The 16,739-nt window shown below is 46.0% G+C and overlaps 1 protein-coding gene across 1 annotated transcript; it reads left to right on the top strand.

The window, feature by feature from the left end:
• The first annotated feature begins 256 nt into the window (after positions 1-256).
• Positions 257-3,590, top strand: LOC109780999 (chloride channel protein CLC-b). Its single transcript, XM_020339579.4, has 6 exons — positions 257-426; positions 541-768; positions 858-1,058; positions 1,145-1,322; positions 1,455-3,122; positions 3,210-3,590. Exons 2-6 carry the CDS (start codon positions 551-553, stop codon positions 3,306-3,308), a joined length of 2,364 nt encoding a protein of 787 aa, XP_020195168.1. The 5' UTR covers positions 257-426; positions 541-550; the 3' UTR covers positions 3,309-3,590.
• The last annotated feature ends 13,149 nt before the right edge of the window (positions 3,591-16,739 follow it).

Raw genomic sequence — 16,739 nt, 5'->3', positions numbered from 1 at the left:
ATGAGCCTAGATTCCATAAAACACAGCTAAGCTAGTGCCATTAGATTCCATGGACCAAACCCTTCCAATGCCAAAAGGGTAAACAACACATGATGAGAAGCACCAAAACAAGAAGAACAATGATACTCCAACTGTAACTTGGAACATAAGCATCGCCCAATCACTTTCAACCCACATGGCATTTTCCCCTCAATTGGGGCCCACAAAATTAATCATTGCCCTTCCTTCTTATCTCTCTGCCAACAAGCAAGCAGGTGACTTCGCTGTCTTCAAGCTTGCCCACGTACTCGGATCGCTACAAGCATAAGAAATACAGGAAATAATTCTCTTCCTCTTCTTCTTCTTCTTCCACGGCTCACCACAGGTTGTTGATCCACTTGCGGGCCGGACCAGACAGATAAACTGCCAGATAAGAGCATTGCAGCGGCAAGTCCACGTGATCCCATTTATATACGGGCACATACATACGCCAATCCCATCCTCTTGACCAGACCTTGAGATCTTGATCGGATCAAGCTCCAATCCCTGTTCTGTTGCCAGGAGGACAGGCATGGAGGAAGACCAGAGCCGGGGGCTCGGGCTCGCCGGAGAGACGCCTGGTCTCAAGCACGGCAATGGCGTCAGCAACAGCTCGGAGGACCCAGGGAGCGCCGGCGACGGCATCAGCTCCCTGGAGAAGCCCCTGCTGAAGAGAAGCAACACGCTCACCTCCAGCCACCTCGCCATGGTCGGCGCCAAGGTGTCGCACATCGAGAGCCTCGACTACGAGTGAGTATTCGACCGCTCGATCCATCCTTACAACTTTGTTCGTGCAATTGGGTTGGCTTGCTTAGTGAATTGAGCTGCCATGGCTGCAGGATCATCGAGAACGATCTGTTCAAGCACGACTGGAGGAGCCGGTCCAACGTGGAGGTGCTGCAGTACATCTTCCTCAAGTGGTCGCTGGCGTTCCTGGTGGGGCTCCTCACCGGCGTCATCGCCTCGCTCATCAACCTCGCCATCGAGAACATCTCCGGCCTCAAGATGCTCCACATGGTCCACCTCGTCAGGGAGAAAAGGTACCACCAGTACCAGATCTATGGCAATGGCCGGCTGGACCGGAGTATTGGTCGGGAAATTAATTATGTTCGATCTGCTCATTCAGGTACTGGGCCGGCTTCTTCTACTTCTCCGGCTTCAACTTTGTGCTGACGTTCATCGCCGCCGTGCTCTGCGTCGTCTTCGCCCCCACCGCCGCCGGCCCGGGCATCCCCGAGATCAAGGCCTACCTCAACGGCGTCGACACGCCCAACATGTTCGGCGCGCCGCAGCTCATCGTCAAGGTACTAATAATAAAGCCTTGATTATTTCTTCTTCTGTTCATGTTCCAGGCTGAAATTGGAAATGTGTGATGCGACTACTCGAAGCTGCAAGAGACACATTAATGGATGAATTTTTTTTCGTACGATGGTCAGATCATAGGCAGCATCTGCGCGGTGTCGTCGGGGCTGGATCTCGGCAAGGAAGGCCCGCTGGTGCACATCGGCGCGTGCCTCGCCAACCTGCTCAGCCAGGGCGGCTCCGGCCGGTTCCGCCTCCGCTGGAGGTGGCTGCGCTACTTCAACAACGACCGCGACCGGCGCGACCTCATCACCTGCGGCGCGTCGTCCGGCGTGTGCGCCGCGTTCCGGTCGCCCGTGGGCGGCGTGCTGTTCGCGCTGGAGGAGGTGGCCACCTGGTGGCGGAGCGCGCTGCTGTGGCGCACCTTCTTCAGCACGGCCACCGTGGTGGTGGTGCTTCGCGGCTTCATTGAGGTGTGCCGCGGCGGGCGGTGCGGCCTCTTCGGCGAGGGCGGGCTCATCATCTTCGACGTCAGCGACGTCACCGTCCGGTACCGGCTGGGCGACCTCCTCCTGGTCACGCTAGTCGGCGTCATCGGCGGCGTCCTCGGCGCGCTCTACAACCACGTCCTCCACATGGTGCTCCGGCTCTACAACCTCATCAACGACAAGGGCCGGATGGCGAAGCTGGCGCTGGCGCTGGCCGTGTGCGTGTTCACGTCGGCGGGGCTGTACGTGCTCCCCTTCGCCGTGCCGTGCACGCCGTGCGACCCGGCGTTCGGCGCCGCGTGCCCGGCCACCGGGAGGAGCGGCAACTTCAAGCAGTTCAACTGCCCCGCCGGGCAGTACAACGACCTGGCCACCCTCCTGCACGCCACCAACGTGGACGCCACGCGCAACATCTTCTCCACCGGCACCCCCGGCGAGTTCCGGCTGGACTCGCTGCTCATCTTCTTCGCCATCTACTGCGTGCTGGGGCTCTTCACCTTCGGCATCGCCGTGCCGTCGGGGCTCTTCCTCCCCATCATCCTCATGGGCGCCGCCTACGGCCGTATCGTGGCGCTCGTGCTCCAGAGCACGGTGGCGGCGAGCATCGACCACGGGCTCTACGCCGTGCTCGGCGCGGCGGCGCTCATGTCGGGCTCCATGAGGATGACCGTCTCGCTCTGCGTCATCTTCCTGGAGCTCACCAACAACCTCCTCCTGCTGCCCATGACCATGTTCGTGCTGCTCATCGCCAAGACCGTCGGCGACGCCTTCAACCCCAGCATCTACGAGATCATCCTGGACCTCAAGGGGCTTCCCTTCCTAGAACCCAAGCCGGAGCCGTGGATGAAGGACCTCACCGTGGGCGAGCTCGCCGCCGCCAAGCCGCGCACCATCAGCCTCCAGGTGGTGGAGAAGGTGTCGACCGTCCTCGAGGTGCTGAAGAACACCGGCCACAACGGTTTTCCGGTGGTGGACCGGCCTCGGCCCGGCCTGTCGGAGCTGCACGGGTTGGTCCTCCGGTCGCACCTCGTGGCCGTGCTCAGGAAGCGGTGGTTCCTGGCGGAGAAGAGGAGGACGGAGGAGTGGGAGGCCAGGGAGCGGTTCTCGTCGGTGGAGCTCGCCGACAAGAACTGCAAGATCGACGACCTCGAGCTCACGCCGGAGGAGCTGGAGATGTACATCGACCTCCACCCGTTCACCAACACGACGCCCTACACCGTGGTGGAGACCATGTCGGTGGCCAAGGCCGTGGTGCTGTTCCGCTCCGTCGCGCTCCGGCACATGCTCATCATGCCCAAGTACCAGGGCCCCGAGGTGAGTCCAATCAACTCCAATGGCTTTCCGATCATCGACAACCTTGCACACATTTGGATTTGATGATGGATTGATTTTTGTGTGCAGATATCTCCGCTTGTGGGGATCTTGACGAGGCAGGACCTGCGGGCGCACAACATCCTCGGCGCGTTTCCTCACCTCGCGAAGAAGAGCAAGACGCACTGAAGCTGAAGCTCAAGCTGCCTGAAAGCCAGCACCATTTTTGTTTTGGGAATTACTGTTACTGTCGACGTGTTTCCTGTCTTGAAGCAAGAGCCACATGATTCACTTGCTGGCGCCACGATTCTTTCTTTTCTTCCTCATTCTTCTCTGTAATTAGGTTCAGGATTTGCTTGCGTCTCATTTTTTTTTCTTTTCTTCGGGGAGTGGCTGAATAATTTGCTGCCCATGTAAAATCACAAATACGCCCATGATGCAATAAGCAGAGTTTTTTCTTTAAGTTTCAAATTTTCTATTATTGGAAAGCGAGATGTTCCAACATTTTATACTAACTGATTTTTTTTCGTTTCTTCATCTTTTTAGCCCTTCTGTTGGATTTCGTTGTCAGCTTTGACATCCACCTATGGACACGCAATCGTGCGCGCACACGCACAATTGTTTAAGATGTTGTATGCTGGAAAGAATAGTCAAACACAGTACTCTCTTCATCATTCATAAATATAAAATGTTTTACATATTTTAATATGAACTGCATAAATACCAAAATGAGTGAACAAACAAACAAAAATGTGTCTATGCACAGCCGATTCATAAGAAGAAAAAAACTAGAGCATCTTATATTTGCGAACGGAGGAACTAGTTTTTTGTTATGTTTATATCCACGGAATGTGGAATTGGTTCCACCTAAATTTCCCTGGTAATTATGAACACATGTACAGAAACATCTCCGCTAGATCATTTTGGTTACTGAACTTGGAAAAGTGTAAATTGCGGTGCATAAAATTGTACCGGCGGGATTGTTCGTGCCTTGCAATAGGTTATAAATATTCTGGTATATTGGCCCCTGATTTAGCTTCCCAATTTAATGTGGTCGTGCAAAAGTAGGATTTTATTTGATAAGAACTTTTTTTTGGGGTAGGTCAATAAGGGATGTGATATTTGAGGCGTTTTTATGAAAACTGTGATGCCAAAAAAATATGAGAAGGGAGAGGGAAAAAATCCTTACCAGGCAAACAAGAGGAAACACACTGAATCTGGAAGCCAGCACCAATTTTCAAAATTTGTGACCATTTTTAAAACTCATGAAGTTTTTTTAAAGTGTGAACACTTAAAAACATGGAAATTTATAAATTGATGAACATTTTTCAAATTTGGGACGAACTTTTTCTCAAATATATTTTTTTAACTATGTTTTTATTAAGAAAATAGAGTACTGATATAGAAACTGACTGAAAACCAGTCAAACTACAAATACGTCAAAACCGCACTAGACCATTCGGCCCGAGCGCATGAAGCGCTACATGTGTCTCGTCCCACCGCGTGATTTGGTGATAAGCGGCAAATAGAGTCGACAGAACAAAGAAAACATGAACGAGAGATAAGAAGATAAGACGAAAATTCCAAGTGCCGAGAGGAAAATAGAGCTCAAATCCATAGCATTATCCACGCTCCCACCATTCATTAGCAGCGACCTCACCACATATCATTACTCAATATTATATTGTTCTTATTTGGTTGAGAAATTTTTCATGAGACTTTCTTTCATTGAAAAAGTCCATGACTTGTTCTAGGTCATATGACGTCGAACATAATTTAGAAAAATAAGGGGCACATGAAAGGTGGAATAAATAAATAAATAACATGACCCCTTCTTTCTTCGAGAGCATGACCTATAAATATCCATTCTTTACAAATTAGATTGGGTTTCAGAGGTATATTAGTTATTATATGAAACCAAAAAAGGAAAAATGACAAGAAATTTGTATATAGATGGATGGAAAAAAGTAATATGTTGAAAACAAGACGAGAGAACCCCCACAAAAAGAAAAGAAAAAAGAAAACAAGACGAGAGACTTGTCCCGCATCTACTCTACAGTCTGCATCGACAACGACTCCATCCCCTTTCCCCGCACCCCAGCTACTCCACAAGGCGCCTAACGAAAAAGGAGGCTCGCCGTGCCGGAGCGTGATGCCTTGCATCCCTCTTTGCCCTTGAGCTAGCTCAACTCAACTCGAGGGGTCCTCGCTCGGCCTCTTCGCATCCTTGCAGCCACAAGGTGTATAAGGCCCTGCACTATGTAGACCAAATCCGGTGTCTAGTCTTTGAGCATCGATGCCCTACGGTGCCCAGCCGGAGGCACACATAAATTTCTAGGCATCAGAGCAAGTAGGTGCTCCGATGCCAGATTCTCCAAAGCTGGCTCGAAGGGCCCTGGCAGCTAGATCAATGGACTTGTTTATCAGTTATTTTATACACGGATAAGAACAAAAGTTTTCACCGTCGTCTTTGCGCTTTGCTGGAACAGATTTTCGAAAAAAAATTATAAGGAGCGGTGCCCTACACTGTGAAGTTAGTGCCATAACTTTTTCTTCAGGCATCGGTGATGATGTGACACCTTTTTAACAAATATGGCACGGGTAACATAGTGGAAGGCCTAAATAAAAAGACGTGGACTTGCCACTTCGATGCACTTATCTGGCCTACAAATGGATCAACGGCTTGTGGTGACCCGTTGAAGAGAGACACGATTGTTCTCCTCCCACTTTTTGGTTTTATGCTTGCAGTGATCCCCGTGCGTGCGCAAGTTTGAAGAGAGCAATATTATCTTCTCCCAGTGTCAACTTGTTGCGAGAGTTTTTCTTCTCTTTTTACAGGGCGCAAAATTGTTGAAAATGGTTGAGCCAAAGAGAACATCATCCTTGAACAGGACAATGGGATATTATACCATTTTGCTCAATCAACAGTGATGCCTCTGACCAGGGAGACAAAGCCGTAGAAAAAAGGACAATGATTAGTTCGTGGGCCGTGTTCAAGAATTTGATGTGCGCTGGAAGTGACTGGTCCATAAGCTTGTGTTGGGAGCAAGTTACAGTTAGATTACCATCATTATTTCCTTGGGGGCATCTCGTGATGTGGTTCACCTTTCGGGCGTCGAAGGGTTTTGGTCCATGGAATCCAATGGACACTAGCTAGCTGTATTTTCTGGAATCCAGGCTCACATGCACCCTAAAAAAAGGCTCACGTGCATGTTTATCTCCACTGCATTAGGTACAGGTGCAAGGCTAAGCCATGTATCATCTACACGCATGAGAGACAAGCGCAAGGCTATTAGGATAAGCCATGTGTCATGTTATGTTCATCTCCGCTGCATTAGGTACGCGTGCAAGGTTAAGCTATGTATCGTGCACGTGCAGCCAGGAAGTCTTCGTGTACATGCCCCTAAGGACCAACACCCTAGAGCCGCAGTCATCATCGTTGATCCCCTTGCATAGATCTGAAGCACCTGACATCAAATCTCATCATATAATGAGAAACCCTAACCTCATCGCCTCAAGAAGACGGCAGGAATCTATGCTGGAGCTTCGTCAACTACGTCCAAACGGACAAATTTAAGGAGAATCAGAGCCCAGAAGACAAACTCGAGGAAAAAAGCGATGCCATCCGTCTAAGTGTCGCACCTGAGAGGAGTAAAAAAACTAACCTAAACCAGTAGCCTGAGCGCAGGCACCGAAATTCCCCTCCCACCACTGCCCACTGGAGCGGCAGACTGAGGGGGGGGGGGTGAATCCACAAGCTCACCAATGAAACATGGAGGAGAGAATTTACCCTAGCCACCTGCCTGTGGCCATGCATAGTTCTTGAATGGCAATATTTGTTGGAAATATGAGCAATTTACCATATGATTTTGTTAATGGAAATACTAGATAAAGCATGACTAAAGTAGCAGAGATAAAGCAAGTCATGTGATCTGACAAAGAGAAGGTAGATAACATCTGCAAATATAAACTAGAACCGAACATCTCTAGAGTAGACAGTAGACCAAATAGCATATATGAAGTAGAACCTATCATGTGTAGGGCAAGGACTAGAACAAGGAACTGTGGCAGAACCTCTAACAGGAAAAACAAGAACACGTACGGGACAGCAGCTGCAACAGTAGCACTGGACTTGGGGTCGGTGTCCTCGGTAGCCATGTCGTGGAGGAGGTTGTCGACGTCGGGGAAGTAGTCATCGTCGGGGAAGTAGTCGTCGGAGTCCGGGGTGTCCGTGACGAAGAAGTCAGTAGTCGCGCAGAGCGCTCCCCAAAAACCTTATCACCCTTCTCCCGTACAGGACTCAAAGAGGTGCGGTTTCGGAGGCCTACTGTCCCGACCTGCGGTGCACGCCACAAGCCGGGGTGAGGAAGATCGTAGCAGCAGCGCAGTGTTCAGGAACCGGTGGCGAGAGGAAGAATGAGTTCTGGTACGTCTCTCTGAGAGGAGCGACCTCCCTTTTATAGGCGCAAAAGAAGGAGGCGAGAGGCTGCGTCGGGAGCTGAAGGGAACGAGGGAGATGAAACGAACAGATAGCAGCCGAAGGGTGCAGCATTCGTATTCAATATCCACTACAGCAAAAACTTTCCAGCTCCCGAGTGACCTTTCGTATACCCGTAGTGCGTGGCAAAAATTTAGACATCGGCTCGTTCCCGCAACCCGCAACCCGTGGCGCGGCGCGTCGCGTCGTGACGAGGCGTGGCGTGGTGAGGCGGGCGGCGGAGGAGGAGCGCGCGTGCATGTCCCTCTTGTTCTCATGCTCATACATATGGGGAAAGAACCTCACTTATAAAAAGGTCCAACTCCCTCTAAACTAGCAATGTGGGACTAAACTTTAGTAGTGTCCCTTGCCTTGCACGAATGGGCTAAGTGGCCTCTAGGATTTATTAGGAATTTCTGAAATTGTTATTGGGCTAGGCCCATAAATAGATAAAATTCCAACAATCCACCACCAGATCCTAGAGGCACATAGAATTTGCCTTTAGTTCCAAAACACTGTTTTATATACCGGTACTGCAGTGGAGACTGTTAAGTTGAAATTCCACCTAGAACTCTATGCTACACTAGTAAGCAACTTGAACAGTGGACTGGGCCTTGAACTGCAAGTTTTCTACGAATCTAGCTTCACATAAAGCCTTGACCGATACGTGGCTACCATGGGTCTTCCCCGTGGGTGGAGCTTATGCATCATACTCCGAGACCTTTCATGAGTTTACTAGAGAGAACCCTACTCTCATAGATTGTGACGTTTAACAATCAGACTCATATAGGTGTGTTCTTCAAAAGATGTTCTGCAGGACAACATCTCTGCTTAAATGAGCCACTTAGAACATATTAAGATATACGTCAACCTGCCATACAGTTTTAGGAGAGTATTGCATCTTCATGGAGTGGTATTGTTAATAGTAAGGATACTCTCCTCTCAGTTGATCAACAGCTTGTCTTCCGCATCTAATTCACGGGATCTCCGATCACAAAGAATAGGTTACCACTGTGAACAACTCATATTGTGGGTCTCATACCCATCTCCCTCGATGCATTATCTATCACATTACGTGATAGACCCTTAGTAAAAGGATCTGCCAGATTTTTAGACGTTTGGATATAATCCAATGCAATAACTCCGGCGTTTCTCATTTTCCTGACAGACTTTAACCTTCTCTGAACGTGTCTTGATGACTTCATGTTATCCTTTGAGCTGCTCACTTTCGTGATCACAGTTTGATTGTCACAGTTCATAAGGATACCTGGTACAGGTTTCTCAACAACTGGCAAGTCATTCAAGAGTCGGCGAAGCCAATCTGCTTCGACCGTAGTTGTATCTAGTGCTGTGAGTTCTGCTTCCATTGTTGACCTCGTTAAGATGGTCTGCTTGCAAGACTTCCAAGAAACAGCGCCACCTCCATGAGTGAATACATAACCGCTTGTGGCCTTTATCTCATCAGCATCTGAGATCCAGTTTGAGTCACTATACCCTTCAAGCACCTTTGGGTGCCCAGTGTAGTGAATTCCATAATTCGCAGTGCCTTTTAAATAACGCAAAACTCTCTCTAGAGCTTTCCAATGCACATCTCCTGGTTTTGAGACAAACCGACTCAGTTTGCTAACAGCAAAAGAGATGTCAGGTCTTATAGCACTGGCTAAGTACATAAGCGAGCCAATAATCTGAGAATATTTCAATTGATCTCTAGCAATTCTTTGATTCTTTCGAAGTAACACACTCGCATCATATGGTGTTGGAGAGGGCTTGCAGTCACTATAGCCAAAGCGACTCAAGATCTTTTCCACATAGTGAGATTGAAGCAATGTAATCCCACCATCATCGTCTCTCAACAACTTGATGTTCAAAATGACATCAGCCACTCCTAAATCCTTCATCTCAAAACAACGAGATAGGAAATCCTTGACCTCCTTAATAACATTCAGATTTGTTCCAAAATCAGTATGTCATCAACATACAAGCAAAGAATAACTCCTTCGCCCCCACCGTGGCGATAGTACACACATTTATCAGCTTCGTTTACAACGAAGCCTGCAGCGGTTAAAGTTCTTTCAAACTTCTCATGCCACTGTTTGGGTGCTTGCTTGAGTCACTACAAAGACTTCAGCAACTTGCACACTTTTCCTTCCTGACCATCTAGTACAAACCCATCTGGTTGTTCCATATAAATTTCCTCGTCCAACTCTCCATTTAGGAAAGCAGTCTTAACATCCATTTGATGAACGAGAAGACCATGTGAGGCAGCTAGTGAAAGTAGAACTCGAATAGTGGTCTAACCTTCTTATTGAATACCCATTTGCATCCTATAGGTTTGCACCCATAAGGACGATCAGTTATCTCCCAAGTTTCATTCGCCAAGATGGAATCCATCTCGCTACGAACCGCTTCCTTCCAGTAGTCAGCATCTTCAAATGCATAGGCCTTTGAAATAGAACTGGGAGTGTCATCTATGAGATACACAAGAAAATCATCACCAAAGGACTTTGCAATCCTCTGTCTCTTGCTCCTAGTAGGAACTTCATTGTTCTCCTCCACAGAATTTTCAAAGTGTTCCATCGAAATGGCAGGTTCGGTAATTGTAACTAGTTCCTGATTCGATGAACTAGGCATCTCCTGATTAGACGAGGTAGACATATCCTTCATGGGAAAGATATCTTCAAAGAAAGTCGCATCATTCGACTCCATGATCGTACCGACATGCATGTCAGGTACCTTAGATTTTACAACCAAGAATCTATAGCCAATGCTATGAAAAGCATATCCCAGGAAAACACAATCCACAGTCTTTGGTCCAAGCTTCCACTTCTTTGGAATTGGAACATTGACTTTCGCCAAAAAACCCCATGTTCGCAGATAAGAGAGTTTTAACCTTTTCTTCTCCCATTCGTCGAATGGAGTTATCTCTTTGTTCTTTGTGGGGACTCGGTTTAGGACATGACATGCCGTCAATATCGCCTCCCCCCACCATGCCTTGGAGAGACCCGATGTGTCTAACATGGCATTAACCAAATCAGTTAGAGTACGATTCTTTCTTTCGGCCACCCCATTTGACTGAGGTGAGTAGGGAGGCGTCCTCTCATGGATTATACCATGTTCCGCACAAAAAGCATCAAATTCATTGGAAAAATACTCTCCACCACGGTCAGACCTAAGCCTCTTGATTTTTCGATCAAGTTGGTTTTCCACTTCAGCTTTATAGATCTTGAAAAAGTTCAAAGCCTCATCCTTAGATTTCAGAAGATACACACGGCAGTATCTAGTGGAGTCGTCAATTAATGTCATGAAATATTTCTTTCCACCTTTTGTCAAAACACCATTCATTTCACATAGATCTGAATGTATGAGCTCGAGTGGTGCAAGATTTCTCGTTTCCGCAGTCGTGTGAGACTTACGAGGTTGCTTAGCTTGCACACACACTTGACACTTAGATCCCTTGACAGTGGTGAAACTAGGGATTAAGTTCAACTTCGCTAGTCGCGACATGCAACCAAAGTTAACATGACAAAGACGTGAATGCCACACATTTGATTCACTATTGATGCAAATATGATTAACAACTTTATTGCAAACGTCTGATAAGGATAAACGAAACAGGCCTCCTGGCTCATAGCCTTTACCAACGAAGGTTCCATACTTGGATATTACAAATTTATTCGACTCAAAGACAAGCTTGTAGCCACCTCTACACAGAAGAGATCCGCTAACAAGATTTTTATTGACGGGGGGGACATAATGCACATTCTTCAGCCGCACGATCTTCCCCCTAGTAAACTTCAGATCGACCGTGCCAACACCACGAACAGAAGCACTTGAACCATTGCCTATCAGCACGGTTGAAGTCCCTGCGGTCTGATAAGATGAAAACATGGAAATATCACCGCATACATGCACATTAGCACCCGTGTCAATCAACCAATCAGGAGAATGACATACTGAAAGAATAGTGGGAAATATACCATACCCAGCATCCTTTATGTCAGTGTCTCCAATGACAACATTAGCGGTCTTGCCGCCTTTCCCAGGATGACGCTTGTCATAGCGATTAGGGCAACTAGGAGCCCAATGATCAGGATCCCCACACACATGACAAGCACCTTTCTTCTTGTCATTCTTCTTCTTGAAGTTCGTGTGTTGCACAGCCTTGTTCTTCCCATCAAACTTTTCTTTACCATCAAACTTGCCCTTGTTCTTGAACTTGTGGGGCTAGAAGTTCTTCTTCTATACCGATTGGCACTAGATCCTCCCTCAATACCTCGAGCACGTGTGTCCTTTGCTCTCGCCTTTTCTTCCACATCAAGAGTGCCAATGAGATCCGGAACGGAAAACTCCTGCCTCTTATGCTTCAGTAAGGTAGCAAAGTTCCTCCATGAAGGAGGAAGCTTATTGATGATACCTCCGGCAACAAACTTGTCCGGTAGCATACAACTGAAGTGCTCAAGTTCTCTAGCAAATGACTGTATCTCATGAGCTTGCTCAACCACGGAGCGCTCTTCAGTCATCCTATAATCATAGAATTGCTCCATGATGTACAGCTCAGTGCCAGCATCCGAGACCCCAAACTTGGCCTCGAGTGCATCCCACATATCTTTTCCATTATCAATTGACGCATAAGCATCAACTATGTTCTCACCAAGAACACTCAAGAGAGCAGCCTTAAACAGAGTATCCATTTTCTGAAAAGCTTGTGCCTGTTGAGCATCAAGCTCTCCTTCAGGTTTGCCAAGAGTGGCGTCATAGCAACTCATGGTTTGAAACCATAAGACTGCTCTCACGCGCCACCTCTTATAGTGGATACCCTCAAACATAGGAGGTCTCATGGAAGCAGCAAAACCACTTGGTGTAAATTGCCTATAATAAGGTTTTTGGATTGTTGGAAATATGAGCAATTTACCATATGATTTTATTAACGGAAATACTAGATAAAGCATGACTAAAGTAGCAAAGATAAAGCAAGTCATGCGATCTGACAAAGAGAAGGTAGATAACATCTGCAAATATAAACTAGAACTGAGCATCTCTAGAGTAGACAGTAGACCAAGTAGCATATATGAAGTAGAACCTATCATGTGTAGGGCAAGGACTAGAACAAGGAACTGTGGCAGAACCTCTAACAGGAAAAACAAGAACACGTACGGGACAGCAGCTGCAACAGTAGCACTGGACTTGGGGTCGGTGTCCTCGGTAGCCATGTCGTGGAGGAGGTTGTCGACGTTGGGGAAGTAGTCATCGTCGGGGAAGTAGTGATCGGAGTCCGGGGTGTCCGTGACGAAGAAGTCAGTAGTCGCGCAGAGCGCTCCCCAAAAACCTTATCACCCTTCTCCCATACAGGACTCAAAGAGGTGCGGTTTCGGAGGCCTACTGTCCCGACCTACGGTGCACGCCGCAAGCCGGGATGAGGAAGATCATAGCAGCAGCGCAGTGTTCAGGAATCGGTGGCGAGAGGAAGAATGAGTTCTGACGAGCGACCTCCCTTTTATAGGCGCAAGAGAAGGAGGCGAGAGGCTGAGTCGGGAGCTGACAGATAGCAGCCGAAGGGTGCAGCATTCGTATTCAAAATCCACTACAGCAAAAACTTTCCAGCTCCCGAGTGACCTTTCGTATACCCGTAGTGCGTGGCAAAAATTTAGACATCGGCTCATTCCCGCAACCCACGGCGCGGCGCGACGAGGCGAGGCGTGGCATGGCGAGGCGGGCGGCGGAGGAGGAGCGCGCGTGGATGTCCCTCTTGTTCTCATGCTCATACATATGGGGAAAGAACCTCCCTTATAAAGAGGTCCAACTCCCTCTAAACTAGCAATGTGGGACTAAACTTTAGTAGTGTCCCTTGCCTTGCACGAATGGGCTAAGTGGGCCACTAGGATTTAATTTATTAGGAATTTCTGAAATTGTTATTGGGCTAGGCCCATAAATAGATAAAATTCCAGCAATATTCAAATACTTGATCATGAAAGAAAGCGATGATAACTAGTGAAGTGAGAGCAAAATTGAGGATTTGGTGGCGTCGAAGAACGGGACCTAAGTCGTCTTTTATGGAGCATTTCATCTAGAATATTTTTTAAAAAGAAAGGGGTTTCCCCCTGCCCTAACTTTTATTAAAAAGCAAAGGCGAAACCGACACAAACCAGGACAATGTACAGCGCTTGGCAATAGCCAAAGTTGTTGTCACAGAAAAGGCTTTCAAACTACCCCTATTACAAGGCATTTAGTTGTGCCCAGCCAAAGCCTGATGCCAAAATAAAGCGGAATAAGTTCAGATAGTTCAGGCTAGTTCAAGATACATCCTAGGCTATTCTAAGCAACTAGATAGGGGGCGCGGCTTGCCGCGCGTTGCCCGCCGAACGGCGGGCCAAATAAGCAGGACATTGAGATTGTAATGGAGATGATCTCGGCATCTTGTAAACATGTATCAAAACAATGATTGTTTAGAGGATAGTAAAGTTTGTATGTAATATAGTAGTTGGTTTATCTGGCATACATAAGGTGGTTGGCATGATCATAAGATATACATGAAGCCAACTATAAGTCTTGTGGAGCTACAAAAGTTAAGGATCCTAAATCCAAGAAACTTCGATGCAGAGCAGTAAGGCAAAAAAAAGAAACTTCGATGCAGAGCTGTAAGGCGAATAAGGGGCACGGCTTGCCACACATTTCCTGCCAAACAGTAAGCCACAAGAAATGATAAACGGTTGGAAAAACAGATGACTTCGGTGTGTTGAGATTTTGTCCAGTTATATGCAAGACGGGTCACCACACTGTTTAAATCTCATCTATTTGCAAATTTGGTTTTTCATTGTGCCTGGCAAGTGCAATTTACAGGATCAAAAAAACAAGCACAGTAACCTCCACCAGAACATTAAGCAAAGTAAATTATATTGACAGGAACATATATTATCGGGACAACTAAATTAGAAGGCAAAATCACAACAACAAAATGATTTCATGCGTGCTAATCTATTGACTAAATAATTAGAATCTTCTCCTGAATTGCTGTGAGCTCCTTGATATTGCCAACCTGACATACTTCCTGCGAAACCAAAATATCATGGGTAAGGTTTTAGAGAACAACAATTAATTTAAACATAACTATCAAGATTAAAGTAAGAAAACCGAGCAATAAACGCCTTTTAGCCTGTGTCTGCAAACACCACATGGTACAAGAATAATCACGATTATTTATGTAAAATGGAGGTCGGTGTATCTCCTGATTTGAAAGCAATGTATATGATAATAAAATTACAAAAGCTGAAGGTGACCTAACAATACTTTGAATGGGTTATATTTATGCAAGCAACAGTATGCTTAAAAATACATATCAGCCAAACCACACCCAGAAACTATGCACAAATGGAAGTTCTTTTCCAAGTAGGAAAGAGCGGCTTGCGACGCGTTGCCGGTAGAAGCAATGGGCAAACCAGAATGAATAACAATCTTAAAAGTAATGAATATATAGATAAGTAAGTATGCATGCGTGTGTTCATATATAAGCATGTCAATATTATGTCGATAATAAATTGCACGTTCATAGGAGATTTAGCTTAACATAGGTACCTGCAAATCTACATATATAAGCAGATCAGAGTGTATAAGCTTGATAGAGCCAGTTTCAAGACCACCACGATAATGCCATAGGCAAGATACACGCACGCACGCAGTCTGGACACCCAATCCACGTCATAGAGCAGTTAGTTGAACGCATTCCATCTGAGAAGAACAACAAGACATATCATAACTACATTTGATCGGTAGATTAGACGATTATACAATCTACATCAGTCTCAGCATGTTTAATAGCAAAGCATACCTTGAAAAATTAACAATAAATAAACCTATCTTCCATAAGAAACAAAGACCAAATCCCTCAAAATGTTTAATAGCATAGCATACCTTGAAAAAATAAAATTCATGTACTTCTGTAACACATTGCAACACCATGTAAATCACAAATCCTATAAGTAGGTACCCAAACAAAAAAACTGTCATGGATATATAATGTGTGTTCCCACACTTGGTTTAAAGTTTTTACAGTCAGTTGGCAACAACTCCCTTCAGATTGTGAGCCATCCATTATACTCTTGTAGGCATTTAGTTACTTCAGATAGACTGTAGTAAATTAACAGATGTGTGCCATTTTTCCACAAGAATATGAACTTCAGAAAAGAATTAAATTGCGGTCAATTACTTGCTCGATAAAATCTATACCGGTTTTATAAAAGAGAGTCAAACAAAAAACTGTGAATTAACAGATTCTGAAGCAACTATGTATATAGACTCATCAGAAGAGTGGACCGGAATAATCTAGAGCGACCAAATTCAGCAACAGAAGCCCATAATCAAGCTTGTGAATTATCCGACCCACAAGACTGTATATAGATTCATCAGAACCTTCCATATGACCATGATTAGGGCTAAGCCTAGTCTGAAAGACGGTATGTTATCTTGGATTGACAATGTACTTACTGAACTTTTGTAATTCACTTGGTTGTATCACTTAAACCATGTACCTATTTGACCTCTAATTATAAATAAGAAAATGACAAACAGTAGGGATTTTCCCTACCATAATTGATCAAAAAAAGATTGTATATAGACTTAAGACTAATAGCATGCCATGACAACAAAAACTGCTCTAGCTGACCCCAAAGACGATCCACTAAGCAACCCTGCTAGTAGTGGACAACACAAAATGCCACCAATCTTCTTTACATTAAAACTGGATGACCACATCATTAAACTTATGGACCAAATAGCAAAGGCAGCAGCCAATAGCGCACAGAGCAGCAAGGCGACCACCGAACTGGTTATGAACCTAAAAGAACAAAGCAAACAGAATGTCAAGCCAGAGAAAAAAACACATAAACAGGAACATCAGATGTTGTAGTAATATACATCAGGAAGTACCAACATTAATATGAAATCGTCAACTGCCATAGAAGAACAGAAGGAGGCATTATACACAGACCTAGAGAAGGAAGAACAGGAACCCCAAACATGTGTGTAGGCATTTCAGAGAGCTAACCCAAGGGCTCATAGATCCACTTTAGAGAGCTCAACAATGAAGCTGAATAAAAGATAATCGACCGACTATGCAAAGATGATATCTAAATCCCAATCTCATTGAACCA

The sequence above is a fragment of the Aegilops tauschii genome, chromosome 6 (assembly GCF_002575655.3).
Source record: "Aegilops tauschii subsp. strangulata cultivar AL8/78 chromosome 6, Aet v6.0, whole genome shotgun sequence".
In the NCBI taxonomy this organism is placed as follows: Eukaryota; Viridiplantae; Streptophyta; class Magnoliopsida; order Poales; family Poaceae; genus Aegilops; species Aegilops tauschii.
Note: the sequence above shows the minus strand (reverse complement) of the source record. Positions and strands in the feature narration are given on the sequence as shown.